The 25,123-nt window shown below is 43.7% G+C and overlaps 1 protein-coding gene across 1 annotated transcript in view; it reads left to right on the top strand.

Moving 5' to 3' along the window:
* Positions 1-15,658: 15,658 nt before the first annotated feature.
* LOC143930556 (deoxyribodipyrimidine photo-lyase-like) overlaps positions 15,659-25,123 on the top strand; it is a 39,131-nt gene continuing 29,666 nt past the window's right edge. The window contains exons 1-2 of the mRNA XM_077454978.1: positions 15,659-15,959; positions 18,910-19,807. Of these exons, the coding sequence (XP_077311104.1) occupies positions 15,738-15,959; positions 18,910-19,807 (1,120 nt within the window). The 5' untranslated portion in view covers positions 15,659-15,737. The remainder of the gene's footprint in view (positions 15,960-18,909; positions 19,808-25,123) is intronic.

Here is a 25,123-nt window from a genome sequence, read left to right on the forward strand (position 1 = left end):
GGTCCCATGATATTCCACTATGCCTCTTAACGGTCGATGCGGAGAAGGCATTCGACCGGGTAGACTGGCAGTTCCTCCGTTTATCCCTGCAACAAATAGGCTTGGGAACTAATATGATGGCAAGGGTGATGTCCCTATACTCCTCTCCGTATGCTAGGATTAGACTGAATGGTTCCTTATCTCCAGCTTTTTCAATCTCCAACGGGACACGTCAGGGGTGCCCATTGTCCCCCCTCCTCTATGTTCTAACTATGGAACACTTGGCCGTTGCTATACGCAACAATCCCTCTATCCAGGGCGTGACAGTCGGGCCCACTCACACTAAACTTGCCCTATTCGCAGATGATCTGCTCTTGTACGTGACTCACCCACACACATCCCTACCCTCAGTATTGAGGGAATTCCAAAAATTCGGAGCGGTTAGCAATTTCAAAGTTAATTATAGTAAATCAGAAATCCTTAATGTATCCCTGCCTAAGTCGGACATACGAAGACTCTCGACTACTTTCTCCTTCAAAACTGGTTCCTCTTCCATTAAGTATCTCGGAATCCAAATACCGGCGGACGCGTCCCAGCTCTTTGCTCTGAATTTTGCCCCTCTACTTCTTAAGGCCCAGGCAGATCTAGCTACATATACGTCGAAACGGCTCTCATGGCTGGGTAGAGTGCATGCCTTGAAAATGGACGTTCTTCCGCGTTTCCTGTATCTGTTTCAAACCGTTCCTATCCACATACCCAATTCGTACTTCAAGAAATTACGCCGCCTGTTCTCCAAATTTATTTGGAATGCTGCCCGCCCCAGAATACGGTATGAAACGCTGTCTCGTCCAAGGGATCGGGGGGGGGCCGGAGCCCCGGACGCCTCCCTGTATCATAAAGCAGCAGTGCTCACACGTATACTGGATTGGTTCCATCATTCTTCCACCAAGCTTTGGATTCAATTAGAAAGTTACATGAACCCAATAGATCTATCTGCCCTCCCATGGACCTTGCCCATGGTCCGGGGGGGGTCGGGTCCTCTCAACGACCTTACTCGTCACACAATCCGGATTTGGGACCGTATGCTGACCAAAAGGGGCTTATCGAAATATATGGGGCCTATGACTCCCTTTTTTGGGACCCCGGCCTTTCCTCCAGCTATGGGTGTATCAAAATTTGGACCATGGCAAAGAGAAGACCATGGGAGACTTGCCCAAGTTCTTCGAGCAGATCCCACTCTAAGGACAGATACCCCTACCAGCACAACCTCCTGATATCCCATGCAGTGGATGCAGAGACAACAAACCACCTCCTACATCCGGACTTTCCCCTCCATTCCAGATATCCTTGCTGAACCGACGGGGTTTGAGAAACTGCTCTTGCAGGCAGAACCCCCAACGCATGTGGTGTCTCAACTCTACTCCCTCTTGCTCAATATCTCCTCCCCTGACCTCCTTCCGTTTACGGAGGCCTGGGAGACAGAACTACAACACCCTATCTCTCCTATTGACTGGCAGAAATGCTTTATCCTGACGCACAAAATATCCCTCGCCACTAAGACCCAGGAAAAGGGATTTAAACTGGTGACGAGATGGTACAGATGCCCATCGACGATAAACCATTTCAACCCGGGAGTACCAGATACCTGCTGGCGGTGTCTTAGCTCCCGGGGAACCATGCTACACATATGGTGGGAATGCCCTCCGGTACAAAAGTATTGGCAACAGATATTCAAACTTTACTGTAAGCTGATGGCGACCTCTATACACCCCACACCTGAAGTGGCTCTCTTATCTATACTCCCTGGTACATTCAAATCCATCAAAAAAGATATTTTACGACACTTCCTGGCGGCGGCCAGGGTAGTGATCCCCCGTCACTGGAGATCGATGATCATGCCTTCCCTTGGGGACTGGGCTATGGAGGTGGACCGCATAAGGGACCTGGAACGTCTGTTGGCAGAGGAATGTGGTAAAAATGAACAGTTTACTCTCACCTGGACATCTTGGTCCATGTTCCGATATTCCTCTGAGTTTATCTCCTGGGCTGAGCGTGGCCTGGACGACGTCGCACTGGGTCCATGATGGAGCGATTCTCGTCCCCTATCTCTGTGCCCCCTCTTCTATGTCCCTGATTCTCTTTCTTTTTTATATATTTCCATACACCCCTAGGAATACATCTAGCTAATGTACCATGGCTCCGACTTATCTAATGTTCCTGAACTGGTGTAAGAACCCTACGTAATATCTTCCCTGCAGATTTTTATATAACTTCGTCCGGAGTTCTGCGCGGGGGCCAGTTTTGAACCCCCCTGGCAGTACTGAAGACGAAAGGTTCTTTAGATTATACGATGTATTTATTTTACTCTTTCTGTATGTATTTGATTATGTGTATATATATGTATGTATATGTATATGTATATATATATATATATTTTTTTTTTTTTCTTCTCTATTTTCCTTTTCCCCTTCCCCCGCGAACATGGATTGGTCTCATTGACTGTTTCCTGGAAGGCCTTATTTACGTGCTGTCAATCCATTTATATGTAACATAGACATGTTTTTGTTCAGGCATATACGAAGCATACTGTTGGTGTATCTTGTTACTGCTTGTGTTCTTTACCTTCTCTTTCTCACCCTTTTTTTTCTGAATAAAATAAGATTGAATTAAAAAGTGAATAATTAATGTGGGCTACTGGCGCTACCTCAAACTTATTTCTATTCAAAATATTAAAATTAAACTTATTTAAATCACCATTTGCTGGCCCTAAGGCCTAAGATATATTCAGATAGTGTTTAGTGCTTTATACCAACTAAAGTGATTAGACTGGAAGATTCCTCACTATTTTAACCGAGGAAAATGTGGTTTCTCAATACTTTATACCAACTGACTTGAATGAGCTAAAATATTCCTCACTTTTTTAACCAAAAAAATTGAGTGATATCTAAACAATTATGTGATATTCTGAAACAAGAGAAGGAAAAAATTCCCATACATAGGGAGTATGGCAGCTTAAACCCCCAATTGATACAAATTAGACAAAAACAACTAAATAAACATCCCATGTGCTAAATACAAAAAATCCCGAAACCAATCCTACACCTTCCTTGAACACACACTACGTCACTTCCGGTGCGCCTGACCCATTGGAGCGCAGCTGGAACGCACGCCGCTCGCTCGAGGGGATCTGCTTTGTGCTGGCAAACCGGCGTGGTTTTTTCACGTTGTTTTTTTTGGCGCGAGGACGCCAAGGATCTATTAACTTACGGTTTTTAATTTAATATTTAAATTCAGACTATAATAGCCTAAATAGACTGGAAAGCGGTTCCCCTGGGGATGCAATATACATAGAGAGTGGCCCTCTGGATGATATGCTAGCCTAGCTCCCCATTTCATAAGGAGGGATACGACTTTGGGAAATAGGCTTTATATGACTGATTTAAAATACAGCTTTTTCATTTTTCATTTTTTATATTTATAATTTTTATTTTCATATTTTGTACAATTTTTATATATTTGTATTTTTGTGAAAAAAATCCATTTTTAAAAAAAAAAAAATTTCTGTATAATTGCTGTGAAAAAGTCTTTCTTTGCTTGGAAGATTTTTTTATTATAAAAAATTTTTTGGCAATAAAGCATACATTTTAAATAGTGGTCATAGGTCTCCCACTACATATATAAAAAAATATTTTACAGCTCTGTAAAGAGTGTAATAGAAGCATAGCACTAGCCTGTTCCCCTTCCCCCAACAACAAGTGTTCTGGACATCAGAAATACTATACCATGAGTGGGTTTTTTTTCCTTTGAGGAACTACCACCAGATACAAGAGTCTTTTTCCTCTCCAATAACGAATAAAATCTGTGGAGAACCTTTTGAAGATACAGCTGAGCGGTGGAATCCTCAACAAAGTGGAATACAGCTTATATGCCTATAACCCCTTAGGGGGTGCGTGGATTCGGTGAGTGGGGACCCTTGAGGGGGAATGAGCACGGAAGTCACCAATAAACAGTCATAACCACGAAAGTCACCTTCTTGTCTCCTGAAGCAGAAAATTTGCATATTTGATAGAAGAGTTACTGTGGACTATTTTTTCTATTTTTTATTTTTTCTATTTTCACTCTCTTCCTTTTTATATTTTAATTATTTAATAAAAAAAAATTATTTTTTGTTTTTTCACTTTTTTATATATATTTTTATATATATATTTTTTTTTCATTTCCTCACATCTATAATTTCACATTGTAATATTCCTTGCCTATGAGTGATTCAAGGAAGGTGTAGGATTGGTTTCAGGATTTTTTGTATTTAGCACATGGGATGTTTATTTAGTTGTTTTTGTCTAATTTGTATCAATTGGGGGTTTAAGCTGCCATACTCCCTATGTATGGGAATTTTTTCCTTCTCTTGTTTCAGAATATCACATAATTGTTTAGATATCACTCAATTTTTTTGGTTAAAAAAGTGAGGAATATTTTAGCTCATTCAAGTCAGTTGGTATAAAGTATTGAGAAACCACATTTTCCTCGGTTAAAATAGTGAGGAATCTTCCAGTCTAATCACTTTAGTTGGTATAAAGCACTAAACACTATCTGAATATATCTTAGGCCTTAGGACCAGCAAATGGTGATTTAAATAAGTTTAATTTTAATATTTTGAATAGAAATAAGTTTGAGGTAGCGCCAGTAGCCCACATTAATTATTCAATGATGGAGAACTATTCTTTCCACTGACACCAATTATGGAGCACTATTCCTTCCACTGACTCCAATGATGGGGCACTATTCCTTCCACTGACACCAATGATGGAGCACTTTTCCTTCCACTGACATCAATGATGGAGCGCTATTCCTCCCACTGGCACCAATGATGGGGCACTATTCCTCCCACTGACACCAGTGATGGGGCACCATTTCTCCCACTGACACCAATGATGGGGCACTATTCCACCCGCTGACACCAGTTATGGGGTACTATTCCTCCCACTGACACCAATGATGGGGCACTATTCTTCCCACTGACACCAATTATGGGGCACTATTTCTCCCACTTACACCTTCCCTTAAAACTGAAGAGAGTAAACTGTTTACTTCCAGTGACACCAGGATATTTTCTACTCCCACTGGCCCTTTGTTTAGAAAGTTTGGAGACCCTGGTCTAGGGGATTGGCAAGTGGAGATATACTTACCTATTCCTCCGATCCTCCCAGCACAAGAGCAGTCCCTGTGGCTTCTGACCACCCCCAGTTTTCCAGTCTTGTATGATGGACTGTTTATGACATTATCACACCCATTGACATGCTCTACATGTGAAGACATCAGGAACCGTTCCACCACTGGATTATGGGGAAGCACCGTTTGCCACTGGAGTAGAGGATCGGATGAGTATACAACTTTCTGGTTGCCCCTTGACAAAATGTGCAGTTAACTCATGCAGTGTTGGCACAGCCCCACTGCAGTAGAAGAAAAATTGCCTGGAGGTCAACTTTAACGTTTTCAATTTTATTTTTTAAAGTGTTTATAATATTAATGTGATTTTTTATTATTAAAGTTTTATTTTATTTTTTTATTTTATTATAAAACCTCATTCCCACAGGATTACCAACCTATACGCTTGTGAAAGGGCCTTCTTCATCATGTGGGATGCTCTGGTGTTGATTGCAGCCACACATAGAGTGTACATCTGTGTGGGTCAGATGCATGGATTAGAACACAGTCTGTCTACAGCAGCCATTCTCAACCAGGGTTCCATGGAAATCTAGGGTTCCTCCAGAGGTTGCTAGGGGTTCCATGAGCTGTGGCTGATTGACCTCCCATCTGATGGTGCCTGCAGAGTTCCTGGGTCAACACCACTTGACAAAGCCAATAGCATGACAACAATTTATCTTTTTAGCTGTCTGTAATGGTGGCATTCTGACCAGAACTGTAAGGGTTGCATTCTTCCTACTGACCACCAATGTTAGGGGCATTTTGCCCATAGACCCCCCCCCCCCCAAATAATTGGAGTTAGTAGCGGTTCCACTAGACCTGAAAATTATTTTAGGGGTTCCTCTTGGGAAATAAGGTTGAGAAAGGCTGGTCTACAGGGATACTCAGAGTTGATTTGGTTCCAGTAAAGCATGATACATTTGTAGATTTGCTATGTGATGTTGGTGGGTGAAAAGATGTCGCAAAGTCATTTTTATTCTTGAAAATGTGGTGGGTAAGCTGTGTAAGTTCTTTCATCTTGCAAAGCTGGGTGGCATAAAACCCGTAAGCATATCAGAAATGGCAAGGAGAAAGGGAAAACTCTGCCCAAAACTGAGACATCGCCCACCAGCGTCTGTTGTTTTGAATGAACCATGGTATTGAGTTCCCAGGTCTACCCACTTGACAGCCATTTTTAAATGTGGTCTGGTTTTCCTTTGAGTATTTTTTAATAAATAGGTTTTTTAATATTATTGTGAATGCAGCGGCAAAAACTAAGCCTTATGGCAAGGAAGGATGCATGGTCAAGAAGTGGAGTATGAAGATCTCTCCACCAAATGGGAAGATTGAATCAGCTCATCATCATCTACCCATAACTGAAGCACCACTTTTGTTTGGACTGATCCTTTCAAGTCACCCATGCCAAAGATGGATGTGCTTTTTATTTATCTACAGAAATGACAGGTAAAAGCTGATTGGTTGCTAAAGTGGGACACAATTTCCCTGCAGGCGCGTCTCAGTGGACAGTCGCTTCCTTTCCTGAACCGACCATTGCTAAGCTGGGGTTATTAAAGTGATAATCGTTGGGGTACCCATATGCTGACCATAGGCAGAATGATTTATTGTCTATGCCAAGAATGATTCAGCTAAATAAATGAAGTGTGAATTTTTGTAAAAACCGTGATTCTTGAAATGTAAACAGTCACTAGAAAAATATCAATTTCCCTGGAAATGATTCATTGTTTCAGTTTTATGTGCTCTGTGATATGGAAGATTTAGGCAGATGTCAAATCGATTCAACAGTCCACATTCTATGCAATTGTTCACACTAATAATATTTCTCCTCCATCTAGCAGATGGTTCTCTTCCAAGAGATTTATTGAAAAGAATTATCCGTGACGTTGAATAATCAGTTTGATGTCGGCCACTTAAAGCGTTCCTTCACCCATTACATGAACCTGTTCTCATTGCGTTCCTTACCTCTCTCTATTACAGAACTGAGACACCTTTTAATATTTTTGTTAAAGTATAGAGCAATTTTGTGCTGCAAAACAGCACTTCCTTTCTCACCTAGATGAGAATAACATATGTATCTCCTTCTGCCTCCTGGGATTGCCACATCCCACATTCTCAGGCGGTAGTTTTATTTAGGGCATGTGAATGCCATAAGAATGTGTGCATGCCCAGAGATCTGTCCAGGACCTGGCAGAGCTCAGTGGCACATCTTTCCATGCTCCAGGGGTTCCCAAGCATGCGCACAGATGTTTTACGGCTCCACCATGTCCCACATACTAGAAATTAGTGGTTTCTGTGCAAGATCTCCCTGGCATGTGTGCAGATGTGCCACTGGGCTCTGCCAGGTCCCAGATCCAGAGATCTGTGCGTGCTACAGATTTTTTTTTAAATGGCGAGGCCGGCTACATTCATAGTTGCCACTTCTAACCCAACCTAGAGGTGGCGGGTCCACAACTATTTTATTAATCCTGTATTTTTTTGGCTTGTTTATGTTCCTGAAAAATATAATGATATGCAGCGCTTTAAATGTAGTATTACAAATAAAAAGTCCATAGTGTTTGAAATGAAGTCCTTGTTTAGGAGAAAACGCTGGAATCACCCACAGTGTAGACAGAAATACAAATTAGGTGAATACGGACATATCCTCCACCGAACATCAACACACCAGGCCTCTTACCAAAAAGAATGGACCACTTAAAAAGGAAGTAAAGGCTATTTTTTTTTTTTTTAATGCAACCTGCAAGGCAAAGGCATAATGAGCTAGTATGCAAGTAAGCGGTCCTCCTTCTTCATCTTCGCCTCTGCCATGTATCCCGGAGTGACTTCTGGGTCTTGGTCCCCCCGGCACTATGATTCTGAGCCGCGATGAAGTCACTCCCGCGCAGGCGCACGGGAGCCGACACGAGCGGCATATCGCCGTGTTCTGCGGCCTGCTTAGTGCGCCTGCGTGCAGCTGTCTACGGTGCATGCATCGTAGACAGCGGTGCCTGTCTTTTTGTAAATATCTCCTAAACCGTATAGGTTTAGGAGATATTTCTTGGACCTACAGGTAAGCCTTAATCTAGGCTTACCTGTAGGTCAAAGTGGTTTGTAAGGGTTTACAACCACTTTAATCACAGGTGGTCAAACAGGCATGATAAATCCACAGAGCCACAAAACCATTAATAGAGATCACAGGCTGGGTCTTGTAGTTCCACCAAATAATCAGAGGTGCATGCATAAAATATAAAAGAAAGAACTCCTCATGGTGTAGTATTATGAACCAGGGTCATATTCAAAGAAAGATCCAGTGTACTCACATTTCATCAGATAAAAACTGGCATGTAAAAAACAGCAGTCTGTATAAGCAGCATTTGTTTCCAATTATAAAGATGGCCACAGTCGCCACGTTGCAGTGTCGTGACATCAGAACTCCTCCCAATACAGCGTTTTGCCCAACCGAACTTCGTCAGGGGCTGTACCCAATACAAGGTCCTTGCTTGTTGGTGTTAACTAACTAAACTTTTGGTACCCAATTCCACTTTATTAAAGGAGCCTTTGTACCTGAATATTATTATTATTATACAGAATTTTTATAGTGCCAACAGTTTGCTCAGCGCTTAACAAAATTAAGGCAGACATTATAATTTGATACAAGAGGAATCAGAGGGCACTGCTCGTTAGAGCTTACAATCTAAGAATATAAATAAACCCACAAGGGGAGAGGACTGGGGGAGACTTTAGGGACTATACAATACCAGACAAAAGAAAATAGTATGTCCAACCATATAATGCAAGCTAAAATTGCAATATTTTATTCAATTCAAGATTTAAAAAAAAACCTTATGTAGGGGCAACATAGTATCACATAGTAAAAATGTTGAGTGCCACAGAATGCCAGCTTTGAAGCACAAAATATGAAGTGTATAATGTGAACAGATAATACAGACACATAAAACCCCAACGTGTTTCAACAATATATGCCTTCTTCAGGGTGTTGCCATCTGTTACATAGTTATAGGGATCTCTGCAAAATATGCATGAATCGATACATCTGATATACACATATAATCAAAGTATCAGAGCAAACATGGTATAACGGTACACATATATGAACTCACATTCAAGTAATAGAGGGACGCATAAGCATATGCATGATTAAGATATACTGGATGTCTCTGGGTCAAGGTGGCAACCCAAACGGTCACTCCAAAGTTCCAATAAGAAGCACAGGTGATGGATGGAGCAACAAGTAGCAGCAGCTCCCGAGGGGTACATACAGCAAATGTATAGTAGGGCATGACAACCAAACCCTGCCCCAAAAAAAAAGGGGGGCACATGAAAGTATATAAATAATACCTTGGATTCCAAGTATCCCCAAATAGATGTATCTATAGATAAACCCAGCAGAGGGTATGGTCTTTCCCTGAACACATAAGCAAGGGACTCTGTCAGCTGATCATAATAAAGATTTTAAGATTGTACCTAAATAGATTTTTGTATTTTTATTAAAAATGTAAAAAAAACTATTTTGACACAAGTCAAAAAGGTGGCATTGGAGAACGCAGAGGAAGAGTAACAAAACCGTGGTGAAGTTCAGGTTTAATCCGTTTCCGTTGTAGATAAAATAAACTGGAAAGAAAGTTTATTAAATGTTCATCACTTTGGACAAAGGATTGTTTTATCTGTGACCAATCATAGATATGGAACCAGCTATGCAAAATATATTTTGACCCAATTGTTTGTCTATGGACGTGCTGTAAACTGTACAAACACACCCAGCCAAACAAGCTCAGGTGTAAAAAAGAAAATCTGAAATGGATTTTCCCAGACGATGACTATTGTTTCCCATCTGTGAGTAACCATAGGATTCCAAACACTGAAATATATGGAAGAGGAAATGAAGTAGACAGAAGTCAGAAGTAGACAGATCTTAGCTGGAAAATGGTGGTGATTATCATGTCTGTGGACAGCAGAAGACACACCTACCCCTGGCTGACCATTCCCAGAACAATGGGGATTAGCTTTGTCCTGTTTTATCTGACATAATGTCAATGTCAGGATTGTATGGCCACTCCTCTGTCCTTCTAAATTCATTAAAATGGTCCATCAATAGAACCGTGCATGTTATTTATTTAAGAAATTGTCATTAGATGGTCAGATTGTGTCTTCCCATCCGACTACCACCAAAACGAATAACAAAAAGGTGAACTTGCCATCCAGACAAAGCTCATAGATTGTACAGCTACTGGGAGGTGTGTGGTAGCACTGGACCAGTAGCAATGATAACTTGTTTTATTTTTTTAAAAAAGGAGGTGTTCTTGGAAGAGGTGAACCCATTATAGAAGTATATTGCAGGGCCGTGGATAAAGGGGTACCACTGGTCCCCCTGTACGCCAGCAGAAGGGCCCAAGCAGCAGGGTGAATTGGATGTGAGATGGGAGGTTAATCAGCCAGGCAGGGGGGCAATTACTGAAACCAATCCCCTGTATGGATCTCTCTGCAGCAACTGAAAGCAAGCTTCTTCTCCTCCCCCCCCCCCCCCCGTTGGCTTTCAGCTGCTGCAGATAGAGCCATACTAAGGATAGGTTCTAGTAATTTCCTCTCTGCCACACTGATCACCTTCCCTGTGCACCATACATTTCCCCCTTGCTGCCCAGGCCCCCCATGTGCCCCACCCTACCCCCACAGTGCTGCTGGCTTCCCTTCTCTGCTTCCCGTCAGCCGCTGCAAGTACACAATAGGATCCTTCAAGATGAAGAGTAGGGAAAGGGTCCGATAAATATGTCATATTTACCTTCTTTACCTGAATGAGCAGAATGAGTGATCCATAGTGATCACTCACTGTGTTCATTCACAACTGAAGCATTGGCTGTATGGGGCCCAGTGTCAGGTTGTCTTATAGGGCCCTGTGGTTTCTAACAGCAGCCCTGATATTGCATGTAGACCCAATTTAGAACCCAGACTGCTGCCAACCAGCTGTGTACAGAGCGCCTCCAGGTTGTCATATTGCATTGAATTTTACAGAAATAAAAGTACTACAGATTGAAAAGAAAAGGTAGTTTTTATTAACATTAAGTTACGTCATGGCAGAAGCAGTTCAGAAGTTTTGTTTTAGCCCTGTGTATGTGATAAGTAAGTGGAGTAAGTGGAGTTACCCTTTAAGCTGACATAAGGTAGCGGTTTTGAAGCAGCAATTTGTAAAAGATACATGATCCGAGTCCTTATCATTTTGTGAATTGCAGCATAGAAGATTTGCCAATGTATTCCTCCCCATAGACTTTTAAATGGGAATGTCTGAATAATCTATGGATCCAATAAGGCAGGATTCTGCCCCGAAAACCTAATGTTCTTTTTTGAGCTTTGGTAACAAACCACACAACGCTTAGGGGTAGATCAGATTCTTCATTTTAAGCATTAGAGTGAAGAAATGTCATCACCACACCAAGGATTCCTCAAAAGGGTCCAAAGTTTTATTTTCGTGGTCACACAGTAAACATATGGCAACATTTTCGGAGCAATGCAGGGCCCATTTGTCAGGTAAGTGGACTTGTTGTGTCTGGACTTGTCATTTTCAGCATTGTGAGGCTTCAGGAATTACATGATAAAACGCTCAGGTGGGAATGGGGCTTCAGACTGAGAGGTCAGCAATGACCAGCTTCCATATTAACTTCTGCAGTTTTACTGCGACAGGATGCCAGATCACATAGAGTATATATACTTGACCTGACATTTCTGGATAGGGGGTACGCATGTGCGCCACCGGCAGCTTGCTTCTGCTGTGAGTACACACAGTGGAAGATGATCGTCCATGGCACCCAATGTCCACTGGCACCCTCCTATTGTCAGGCAGAGTGGCAGAACAGCGATCCGTCAACAAGACCTGTTCCTTCCAACAACCTCTGAGTGTGTCCCGAAGAAGCAAAATAGCGAAAGGCGTTGATGCACAGGGGCTCACTGCTGCCTATTTGGTGTTTGTTCACGCCATTACGATTATTATGTGTTAATTGTATGTTTTTAATTCTTTTCTACTTGACTTGTTTGTAATGATTCGCTGCTAATAAAGTATAATTGTACTACTGAGGTGAACAAATGCCATTAAAAGAAAGCTCAATTTGTGGGAAAAAGGACAGAAATTGTATTTGGGTGCTGTGTCGCTCGGCTGTGCGATTGTCAGCTAAAGTAATGCAGTGCCGTATCGCAAAAAAAGGCCATGCCAGGAAGGGGGGGGGGGGAGGGGGTGGTAAACCTTCTGGAGGTCAAGTGGTTAACAGTAATATTGTTATTATACAGGATTTATATAGTGCCCAGCGTTTTCAGGATAAAAGGGAGATGATACAGTTACAATACAATAAAATACAAGATGATTACGAGGGCCCTGCTCAGAAGAGCTTACAACCTAATAGGGTGGGGCAGGTGGTACAAAAGGTTGTAACTATGGGGATTAAGCTAATGAAAGTGATAAAAGATTAGTTGGAGGTGTGTAGGCTTCTCTGAAGAGATGAGTTTTCAGGGATCACCTGAATTCAGCTAGAGTAGAAGATAGCTGGACAGGTTGAGGTAGAGAGTTCCAGAGGATGGGAGAGGCTCTAGAGAAGTCCTGGACATAAGCATGGAAGGAGGAGACAAGGGAACTAGAGAGTAGGAGGTCTTGAGAGGAGCGGAGAGGACGGTTTGGGCATACCTCCCAACTGTCCCTGATTTCTAGGGACTGTCCCTGATTTCGAGGGACTGTCCCTGATTTGGAGCAATGTCCCTCTGTCCCTCATTCCTCCTCAATTGTCCCTCATTTTGGTTTTGATCTATATAGTTGTATATAAAATGCACTTTTGTATCAAAAAGTGATTTCCAGCCCTAAACCTTTCACCTGATTTCTAAATTGCTGCATTTGTAAATTCCAAAAGCCAATATAAAGGAATAGTAGTGGTAAAAAAAAGCCCTTGTGGGTTTAACCACTTGCTTACTGGGCACTTAAACCCCCCTCAGTCCCAGACCAATTTTCAGCTTTCAGCGCTGATGCACTTTGAGTGACAATTACGCGGGCATACAACACTGTACCCAAATGAAATTTTTATCATTTTTTTCCCACAAATAGAGCTTTCTTTTGGTGGTATTTAGTTACAGCTCGGAGTTTTATTTTTTGCTAAACAAACAAAAAAAGATGCAAAAAAAAAAAAAAATCATGTTTTAATAGTTTGTTATAAAATTTTGCAAACGGGTCATTTTTCTCCTTCATTGAAGTGCGCTGATTAGGCGGCACTGATGGCTGCATTGGTGGGCACTGATGGGCTGCATTGGTGGGCACTGATGGGCTGCATTGGTGGGCACTGATGGGCTGCACTGGTGGGCACTGATAGGCATAGTTAAGGCGGCACTAATAGGCACAGATAAGGCGGCACCGATGGGCACAGATAAGGCGGCACTGATGGGCAAAGATGGGCACAGATAAGATGGCATGGATGGGTGGCACGGATAAGTGGCACGGATGGGTGGCACGGATGGGCACTGATAGGTACCACTGATAGATGGGACTGATGGGCACTGATAGGTGGCTCTGATAGGTGGCACTGCTGGGCACTGATGGGCGGCACTGCTGGGCACTGATGGGCGGCACTGCTGGGCACTGATGGGCGGCACTGGGTCGCAGCACCTTTGAGGCAGATTGTGGGCACTGTGGGTGGCACTGTTGGTGGCACTGCTGGATGGCACTGTGGGTGGCATTGTGGGTGGCACTGTAGGTGGCACTGTGGGCACTATGGGCACTGATGGGGGGCACTGATGGGGGGCACTTACTTTTATTCAGGATGGCACGGCGGTGGGCAGGTGGGCACTGGCAGGGGGCAGGTGGTCAGCTGTATTGCTGGCCGTGATCGGGACTGATGTCCCGATCACGGCCGCCGGTGATCGGCTTTTTTTTTTCTCTCCTCGCGCTGTCAGCGCGAGGAGGAATAATAGCCGATTACCGGCTCCGTTCTATCACATGATCAGCTGTCATTGGCTGACAGCTGATCACGTGATAAGGGGTCGGGATCGACCCCTTGCACGGATCGGTGATCAGGCGAGTCTCACGGACTCGCCGATCACAGAGCGCGCCGCGCGCGCCCCTCAGGGGGCGCGCAGGCCGCTCGTATCCGGGACGACGTCAATAGACGTAGTCCCGGAAATGTAGGTCCGCGCTGATGCCGTCATTTGGCAATAGCGCGGATCTGTAGTGGTTAAAGAGGAAGTAAACCCTGATGGGTTTACTTCTTCTTTGTCTCCCTGCAAAGGTAAAGCATAATGGACTACTATGCATTGCATAGTAGCCCATTATGTGTCACTTACCTGACACAGGAGCCAGCGATGTCACCGCTGTCCCCTGTAGTGCGGAGTGTCCATCTTCTTCCGGGTATCGCTGCTCCGACCACTCACAGCGCCGGAGCAGCGATGACGTCACTGCCACGCATGCGCATGGGAGCCGCCACTAACGGCATGCTGTTAACAGCGATAGTGCGCCTGTCTTTTAGTAAACACGGTTTAGGAGATATTTCTTTGACTTACAGGTAAGCCTTAATCTAGGCGTCAAAGTGGTTTGTAAGGGTTTACAACCACTTTAAAGCGGGAGTCCACCGGGACTCCGCGTTTTTTTTTTTTTTTTTTAAAAGCCAGCAGCTACAAATACTGCAGCTGCTGACTTTTAAATAGTGACACTTACCTGTCCAGCGCGCCCGCGATGTCGGCACCCGAAGCCGATCGCTCGCTCGGCTGCCGGGTCCCGCCGCCATCTTGGGTATGGGAATCAGGAAATGGAGCCTTTCGGCTTCATTTCCCGGTTCCCTACTGCGCATGCGCGAGCCGCGCGGCGCAATCCGGACGGTCCCCGCTGCCTCTGGGAGCTGTGTGTTTCCCAGCAGGCAGCGGGGCACTTGCTGAAGGGGGCGGGCGCTTGCGGAACGGGGCGTAACGTACGCCCCGTTCCGCAGAGAGCTAGCCCGGAAGTGGGTGCAGTTACCTGGATTATCCAGGTAACTGCACCCCCCTCCCCCCTGAAAGGTGCCGATTGTGGCGCCGGAGGGGGGGGGGGATTCCGATGAGCGGAGGTCCATTTTAGGGTGGACCTCCGCTTTAACTAATTTTGTTTTTTGTTTAATTCCCCCTTAAGGGGGCGTGGCAATGGGTGTGTCCTATGCATGCATACTTTTCCTGATGGGTGTCCCTCATTCCCATCTCAAAAAGTTGGGAGGTATGGGTTTGGGAAATATTTGGAGATAGTACACAACACTGGCACCATGTCTTTTGAGTTATCAGCTAATATCACAAAATCACATACACAGGACAAAACAAAAAAAACTTCTGAACTACTTCCACCATTATGGATTAACCTGCCGTGAGCAAAGAATCATGGGATTTGTAGTTTGTCTAGATAGATAACGCCCTTAACAAACATGGCGGACTTGCGCCCGCAATCTGCAATGAGCATGCGCGGTGCTTTGTTTTGGTTCGGAGGTGAAAGGTGAGAGGTCGGAGTAGTTATGAAAGATATTTTTTTTTTTTTGGTGGTTGTATAACGTGGAAGAAGAGACGAGCGGCCATAGAGAAGAATGGAGAGACCTGGGCTGCCTCCATTACCTGACATTAGCGGCATGAAGCGGCAGCTGCTGGAGGGGGAGATCGGGGCGGAGGAGTTCTTCTGTCTGGTGATGTCCACCCTGGGGGAGCACAGGACCTACCGCTACCTCCCCCACCTCATCCACAGCCTCACACACTCCCAGCCCGGTCTGTATGGACGGCTCATGGACATACACAGGGAATACTTTCTCCAGGTAATAGCAGCAGCAGCATGTATCCTCACCCCTCTCCTATGATGAATGTGTATGGATGGAGGAAAGGAGAAAACTTCCCCACCAGGCTCTTTATTTAGTAATTTTGCAGTTTTTCTACCATTGGGGACATTCTCCTTCACTTCCTGTTCCTGAGACACAACAGGAAGTCAGAGGAAATTTCACAAAGTTAGGGCAAGTCCAGTCTTAGATCACCCGCCTCCTCACCACCTGCTTCAGCCCCTTGATTGTCACATCACTACACCAAACCATGTGCACTGTGCATGCCTTTGGGGTGCTCGCAGAGGGGCACCACTCATTGGAATGGGTCACACTCAACGGGCACTACACCTGCTTAAAGCAACGAGGGGGGTACAATTCCTGTTTTGGTCACGTATTACGCATACTCCACGTGCAGAGCCCACCAGGAAGTCGGCACAGCGCTGCGCTAATCACAGGCAGTGAGACATTGTCGATCTCTGCAGCCACACATTGGGGAAATGTCTCAATGCCTGTGATTAGCACAGCGCCGTGCCGACTTCCTGGTGGGCTCTGCACGTGGAGTGTGCGAACACGCCGGAGCTCATCCTTAATTACAGCCATGGCATGTGTACATAAAAATATGTGGCTTACCTACCTGTTTTTCGGGATGGTATCTACCTGGAGTTTGCATGTTCTCCATGTGCTTGTGTGGGTTTGCTCTGGGTATTTAGGTTTCCTCCCACACTCCAAAGGCATGCTTGTAGGTTATATAAACTTACAAAAATGCTGAACTCCTCCAGTATGGCCCGTGAAGTGCCAGTTCAAAAGCTGGGCACCTGTCAGCCCTCCAAGTACATCAAACAAGAATAGATGCTGGAACTGCTTGCAATCCTAATATCATGTATTGGTAAAGATCAGCAAACATCTGACCATGGCATACAAGACTGCCAATGCATTTTGGCTATAAAGTCTCTGACTAAGGTGATAAAAACAAAATTCACTGGCAGTCTTGGATGCCACCGTTGGATGTTTGCTGATCTTTTTACCAATAGGGGATATTAACCACTTCCAGTCCATTTTATTTTATTTTTTTTCTACAAAACAACTTGGGACCCTCAAACATAATAACTAAAAAAATAAATATAAATTTTAACAGAGGCCCTAGAGAATAGAATGGTGGGCATTGCATATTTATATGGCACACAATATTTGCACATTGGGTTTTTAAACACTGTTTTTTGGAAAAATACACAAATGGATTTCGATACACAAAAACACAATATAATACCCGATTGTTCGGTAGAATATAACAGATGATGTTATGCCGGGTAAATGGATACCAAACATGTCATGCTTTAAAATTTAATTTGCCTGTGGAACGGTGCCAAATTACAGTACCAAAAAAATCTCTAAAGGCAACACTTTAACCCCTTGGCGCTGGAGCCTCCTGGGCTTTTAAGGGGTTTTAGATGCCAGGGGGCGGGGTTTACGATCATGTGACTGCTGTAATTGACTGTCATGGCAGTCACATGATCGGAAAGATCCCAATTACTGGTTGCTTTCCGTTAGCCACTGGTAACTGTGCCAGGTATTTTTTTGCAATGTTGTATGCAGCCACTTGGTGCCAAGGCCCACCCACCAAGAGGCTGCATATTTGCACGCTGCCAGCGCCAAGAGGTTGAAAGACTTTACAAGTTACCAGTTTAGAGTTACACAGGAGGACTGGTGCTAAAAGGATTGCTCTCACTCTGACGTTTGTGGCGATAGGGGGCTCCGTTTGATGGGCGCTGATGAGGCTGCATTTGACGGGCGCTGGTGAGGCTACTTTTGATAGGTGCTTCATTAAAAGGGTGGGGTTTACATGGAAAGGGGATGGAGTCGGGGGGGGGCGGCCAAATGAGCTTTCTTTTCAGTCACTCAGCTGATCAATGTCTGGGACCCGCTGATCAATGTCTGGGACCCGCTGATCAATGTCTGGGACCCGCTGATCAATGTCTGGGACCCGCTGATCAATGTCTGGGACCCGCTGATCAACGTCTGAGACCCGCTGATTGGCTTGTGCCGCAGCGAATGACAGCACAGTCTTCCGGGTCTGCAAGCACATGCATGCACTGACTCTGAAGAAAGCGGCGGCGTACAGGTACTTTATTGTGCCAGTATGAGCCAACCTGCTGCAGTAAATGTACTGCGGCGGGCCAGCAAGTGGTTAATCAGCATCTCAACCACCTGTTTTTACTGCCCCTGTAAAAAAACAAAAAAAAACACCATTCACAGAGCTCCTCAGGGAAAACACTGGATTAGTATATTCAGCACCTAATGAATAATGTAATCTGCTAATTATATCCAAGATCAATGTGGTGCATCATGACATACAATGCACAGTATTTATTCCTAGAGATTTCAAAGCTGAACTCCAGGCAGATGTAAACAAACAAAATGAATGCAGCTCTGTTAATCATGAATACATTATTGAATGTATTTTTTAAATGCAATCAAATGAAGTTGAGCTGATTTCAGCCTCTTGCAGCCCCTATACAGCAGAGCTGGAGTGTGAGAGGAAAAAGCAGTACAAAGAACCGGTCAGTTCATGTGCTGCCAAAGAAGAATGCTGATTGGAGAAGAGATCAGAGTGACAGAGATGAGCTCATCACTGTGGTGCTTTTCCTTTCACTGTCCAGTCACGAGCTTGGGCTCAGAGGAAGCGAGTCCAATGATGATGGCCACTAGACTGAGGACATCTATACAATTTATGAGGCGTTCAATATAGTCAAGGGAGTTTTGACACCGGGGGTACTTGTCCTAAAACAGATTGACTGAGGACATCTAGTGGCCGGAGAAATCTCCTGAATTGAAACAGATTATTACAGTAAAAAGCTGTTTTCTTTTGTTTTACATTTATTTGAATTAGCTATTCATTATTTTATGTTGGTTGGAGGTTCGCTTTAATGAATCTTTTCTTATTCCCCCGTAGAGGCCTTCTAACTTGCCCACCTATGAGGAGGAGCTGGAGCTTGCAATAGCATTATCTCTTGAGGAAGCCCAGTCTTCCGCTGGTCCTGGCTGCACAATTCGAGATCCTGTCTCCAATTCTAGTATCTCTTTTGCAGAAGCTGCTAAAAAATCCACTGTCCTAAACAGCAATGGGGACCAAAAACCCTCAACTGATGCTAAATGCAAGAAAGTCCATGATGACTTGACCACTGTAGAGCTTTCCAAAAACCTTTCAAAACTTCAGACTGCAGACCACTTGGGCAGCTTGTATAACGGCCAACCAGAACCGGAGGATTGTGTTCTGAACTGTGATGGGATGGCTGTTTTTAAAATCCAATCCCCGATCACCAAGGCAGACAAGATGAAAAGGAGCAGAAGGGCCCGAAGAAAGAAAAACTCATTGGTTCCGAAAAATCCGGTATTGGTGAAACCAGTGGTTGTTTGGTTTAGGAGAGACCTCCGAATCCATGATAATCCAGCTTTAATTGCTGCCTTGGAGCTGGGAGCTCCCATCATTCCTGTCTTCCTGTGGAGTTTGACTGAGGAGACGGGTCAGAACTTCACACTGGCCACTGGCGGTGCGAGCAAATATTGGCTTCACCATGCTTTGTTCAACCTCAATCTGTCTCTGCAACAGAGATATGGCAGCCACATAGTCTTCCGAGTGAACGATTCGTGTGTTGATGAACTTGTACGCCTTGTGCAGGAGACGGGGGCAGGCACAGTCCTAGTGAATGCAGTGTATGAGCCTTGGTTAAAAGACAGAGATGATCTTATATCGGAGACTTTGAAGAAAGACGGCGTGACCTTCACAAGATACCACTCCTACTGCCTATATGAACCGTATTCAGTCAGTACAGAGGGTGTTGGACTACGAGGTAAGAATAAAGCAAAATACTGTCTGAGAAGACTACGATGGAAGCAGACATTCCATGGGTAATGAGTTGCTCACTAGTTGGGGAAATTGACACAGCAATTATGGTAATTTCAAAGTGATTGTAAACATTTTGGGTTTAAATATATATATTTTTTTATACTTTCCTGTTCTGTGTAATGCTTTTGCACAGAGCTGCCTCGATCCTCCTCTTCTGGGGTCTCCCACCGGTTCTCCTGGCTCGTGCCCCCCATATCGTTTGCGACCCTCATACAGGCTTGCTTTCAAGCTGGCTTTGTGTGTCCATAAGACACACAGGGAGTGGCTTGGCCCCGCCCCCTGCTTCCTCATCACTGGCTGTGATTGACAGCAGCGAGAGCCAATTGCTTCTGCTGCTGTGTCTGAGCCATCAAAGAGAGGGAGAGCAATAATTCTAGCCCTAGACCTCCTTTGTAACGCAAAACATGCAACCTGTAGAATTTTTTTTTTTTAAACGTTGCCTATGGAGATTTTTAAGGGTAAGTTTGTCACCATTCCACGAGCGGGCGCAATTTTGATATGTTGAGTATCAATTTACTCAGCGTAACATTATCTTTCACAATGTCAAAAAAAAAATGGGCAAGAACAGAGGTTCTTGTGCACATCGCTGGATCGAAATTGGGCTCAGGTAAGTATAAAGGGGGCTGAGGGGGGAAGCTGCGTACTAAAGGTTTTTTACCTTGACCACTAACGGTCTGCCCACCGCAGTTTTAGGTCAGCTGTTTGAATGATGATATCGTTGTTTTGGCAGCAGCCTGGTATCCTCTTCTTCAGTGGGCGGTTTGCTACAAGATAAAAGTGGTCTCTGTGGCGGATTCACCGCAAGATCACTTTTATCAGTGGCAGGAGAGGCGCCCCCCCCCCCCTTCCACCACGATCCAGTGCCCTCTGCCGCTTACCGGAGCCGTCAGCAGCCACGGAGGTGATCGTGTCCTCTCTCCTGTCAGGTATGGAGATGAATGAGGGGAAGATGGCCCCTACTTGTCTCCATACAATTGCTGGGTGGAAGCGACGTTAAAACATTACTTCCACCCACAGCTCTTAAAGGGCTATTTTTTTTAAAACACATTTTTATTTTATTTTTTTAAATTGCATTTTAGTGTAAATATGAGATCTGAGGTCTTTTTGACCCCAGATCTCATATTTAAGAGGTCCTGTCATTCTTTTTTCTATTACAAGGGATGTTTACATTCCTTGTAATAGGAATAAAAGTGACAATTATTTTTTTTAAAAATAGTGTAAAAATAAAAAGGTAAAATAAATAAAGGGAATTTTTTTTTTTTTAAACGCGCCCGGTCCTGACGAGCTCACGTGCAGAAGCAAACACATACGTGAGTAGCTCCTGCATATGAAAACAGTGTTCAAACCACACGTGAGGTATCGCCGCGATCGGTAGAGCGAGAGCAATAATTCTAGCCATAGACCTCCTCTGTAACTCAAAACATGCAACCTGTAGAATTATTTTTTTAAACGTCCCCTATGGAGATTTTTAAGGGTAAACGTTTGTCGCCATTCCACGAACGGGCGCAATTTTGAAGTGTGACATGTTGGGTATCAATTTACTCACCGTAACATCATCTTTCACAATATAAAAAAAAAATGAGCTAACTTTACTGTTGTCTTATTTTTTTAATTCAAAAAAGCGTATTTTTTCCAGAAAAAGTGCACTTGTAAGACTGCTGCGCAAATACGGTGTGACAGAAAGTATTGCAACAACCACCATTTTATTCTCTAGGGTGTTAGATTTTTTTAAAATAATTTTTGGGGGTTCTAAGTAATTTTCTAGCAAAAAAAAAAAACAGTTTTTAAATTGTAAACAACAAATCTCAGAAAAGGCTCGGTCCTTAAGTGGTTATTTGCATTAAAGTGGTTGTAAAGGCTGAAGGTTTTTTTTTTTTTTTTTTTTACCTGCATGCATTCTATGCTTGATCACACAACTGGCCAAATTGAATTCCGAAAAGCAGGCCAGTGTTGTTTTGCAGCTGTGCATGTAGCAGTCTGCCTGGAGTTTAATGTCAATCCTATTTTGGGAAGTAATCTTGTTAATTGGGCATTGTGTATTTGTGTATTTTAATAACCAATGCAAACTTCTGTCGTCTTTGATATTTTTGAGCTAATGAAGCTTGAAATCTCCTTTTTATTTTATACTTCATTCTAAATAATATTCTACTATAATGAAACTTTGCAATGGGGTCCTTATAAGAATTATCTGAAGATGTTGCTGAATACTTTTTTTATTTATTTTTTATTTTTAATGATGTACATTCAGCTTCAGATGAACCTCTGCTCGGGTTGTGCACATTCGCTAGAAAAAACCCTGGATATAAAATGCTGATTATTGGATTTTTTTGTGCTAGCTTGTAGTAGTATTTTATTAGCTTTTAGGAGCATTAGCGTTTTTACAGTACATGAAAGAACAAAAAAAATTCAATCTTGAACCAAGCTGTTAGAAACATTTTAGTAGCATTTTGGAGTGTTCAGCATTTGTTTTCTGCTGGAAAAACGCTCCAAAAAAACTCCAAAAAATTGCAATGGGCTAAAGTAGTGTGTATGGGCACATAGGATAACACTATTTAACTTCTAGGAGCAGAAAACAAAATGCTAATAACCGCTTTTAGGAGCTTAAAAAAAAAACGCTTGTGTGCATGGAGCCAAAAATACCTCTGTAGCTGTAGACATTGTGGATAAATTACTTCTTAATGTTCACAACATAGTCATGTAAATCCTGGCTGTTTTTCCTTTGGCCCTCTGTTTGTTGGGAGCTGTGCATCTTATATAGAAGTAGTATTTCTACTGCTTCTGTAAATGAATCTTGCTTTCACTGGTTTCTAAGGAAGCCATGAGTGCTTACACCCACTGCATCCCTAGGAACCACTGATGTCACCAATCCGTGCCACATAAACAAAGGGGCTGTGATGACCGTGACATTACTGCCCAAATATGGTGACTGGCTGCATTTTGGCAATGTCATTTACCAACCATGGCCATGGCCACTACCATTCACGCCCCTTCAAGTGATATTAAAGCTTTGAATTTTTTTACATTAAAATAACATAACATGTAATACTTACCTGCTCTGTGGGGTGGTTTTGCACCGAGTAGCCCCAATTCACCTATTCTTGGGTCACCTGCTGACGCTCTTGACACCTTCCTCCTGCCAAGTGACCCCAGAGCAAGCAGCTTACTCTGGGGGCAATCAGGCAGGCTCGCTCCCGAGCTGCTGCACTGCGTCTCCATTCACACAAACAGCTGTGGCTTGGCCCTGCCCTGTTCTCTTCATTGGCTCACTGGGTGTGATTGACAGCAGCAGGAGCCAATGAGTGTCCCCGGAGAGCCGAGGCACTTGTGCACAGTGCTGGAGGAAGATTGGGCTCGGGTAAATATTTGGGGGGGGGGGGGCTGCTGGACAGAAAAGGCTTTTATATTCATACATAGAATGCATGATGGTAAAAAACCTTGACCCGTTAACACTTACACTTATATAGCGTATGTCAGGTTTTCTTTCTTTCTTTTCTTTTCTTTTCTTTCTTTCTTCTCCTTTCTCCTCCTCCCCCCCGTTTTAACCTTTAAAAGCCATTGCACGCAGTTGCAGGGTGGTTGTGGCACAGCCGCATTCTTCTGAATGGGTTGCGCTCCGTGGTGGTACTGCCCGAAGAATGTGGCAAGAGGTATCATTTTTGCCACATGTGTGCAACCCACTCCAGGGAGCTGTGTTGGGTTAAGGGGGACATACGATTAAAGCACGGCTCATCCGCCTATTTTTTATGGCTCTCCTGAGCAAGCGTCTCATCGCTGCCCATCAGTGAAGGAGAAAAATTACATGTTTGCAAAATTTTATAACAAAATATGAAATTTTTTTTGTTTTTGGTCTTTTTTTTGGTCTAGCCCAAAATAAAAAACACAGTGGTTATTAAAGCGGAACTTCACTCTCTTATTTTCATCTTTCCATCTATGAAATCTTCCGCCCTTTGTTGCTTTAACTTTGGATAGTTAAACATTTTTTTTCTGCCAGTAAACGCCTTATAGAGCCAACTTCCTATTTCTTGTCTGCTAAAAAGATGGCTTCTGACACAGCTCTGTGAAAGTTTGCCAGGAAGGGGGGGGGGGGGGGGGTCATAAGAGAGCCAATGAGAGCTGCAGAGCTGGAGGTGGACCTCTGTGTAAATCCAGGAAGTAAACAGGCAGTAGCTTCAGCTGCCCACAGTTAACATGGCTACAGCCAGACTCGATGGAGGGCGATTTCTGCAGCATCTGCAGTGCAAGTGCAGAATCCCAGTATATATAAAATAATATGCAAAGTGGTTGGAGGGAAGCTTCAGAATGGCGAACAGGTTTTTTTTCCTTACAAATTTTATGTGAGCAGACGGCAGTTTGGTTTAAATACCACTAAAAGAAAGCTCTATTTGTGTAAAATAAAAATTAATTTGGCTACAGTGTTGCATGGCAGTGCAATTGTCATTCAAATTGTGACAGCGCTGAAAGCTGAAAATTGGTCTGGTCAGGAAGGGGGTATAAATGCCCAGTAAGCAAGTGGTTAATGTCCATAATCTGGGCACAGGTACACTTTAAAGTGGAACTATGGTCACATATGAAATAACTGCACTCTTATATTTGGTGCTTCTGTAGCTGCTTAGATGTTGGCACTTTAATAACAGCCACATCTGTCTCCACACACAGGCCTTTCAGAAAAGTCAATTCTAATTCTTGCAGACATTTTAATATTGAAAATTTCTGTTTTTGACTCTGAGAGGAAAAATGTTTAGAGGTTTCCATTGAACTGGCCAATGCTACCTGACATTCGGCCTGTGCCAGCACTCGCTACACTCTTATTTATTTATTCTTTTTGATGTACCAACAAGTGTATAGCAGTGCTGCCAACCCCCTGAAGTGAAACTTACTGGCGGGATGCCAAAATTTACAAACGGCACGGAATGGAAATTACTGGCAGAGCCGCATTTTTTACTGACGCTGCAAAAAAGAACCTAAAATTACTGTTTTCAGTGCTAAACAGTGCAAGTATAAATATTTGAACTGTGAACACATAGCTAGTGCTATTAGCAATGTGTTCAAAGAGGAAGTAAACCCTCTCTAATTAAAACAAAAAAACATGCAGGACAAAGGCATAATGAGCTAGTATGCATAGCAAAATAGCTCATTATAAATTACTTACCTGAGATCGAAGCGACCCTCGTCCACGTCCTCCGTCGCCGGCATGATACCCAGAGTGACTTCCGGGTATTGCTGCTCCGGCGCTGTGACTGGCCGGAGCAGCGATGACATC

Source organism: Lithobates pipiens, unplaced genomic scaffold (assembly GCF_037356315.1).
Source record: "Lithobates pipiens isolate NorthernLeopardFrog02 unplaced genomic scaffold, aLitPip1_a1.2 Scaffold_10, whole genome shotgun sequence".
NCBI classification, from domain to species: Eukaryota; Metazoa; Chordata; class Amphibia; order Anura; family Ranidae; genus Lithobates; species Lithobates pipiens.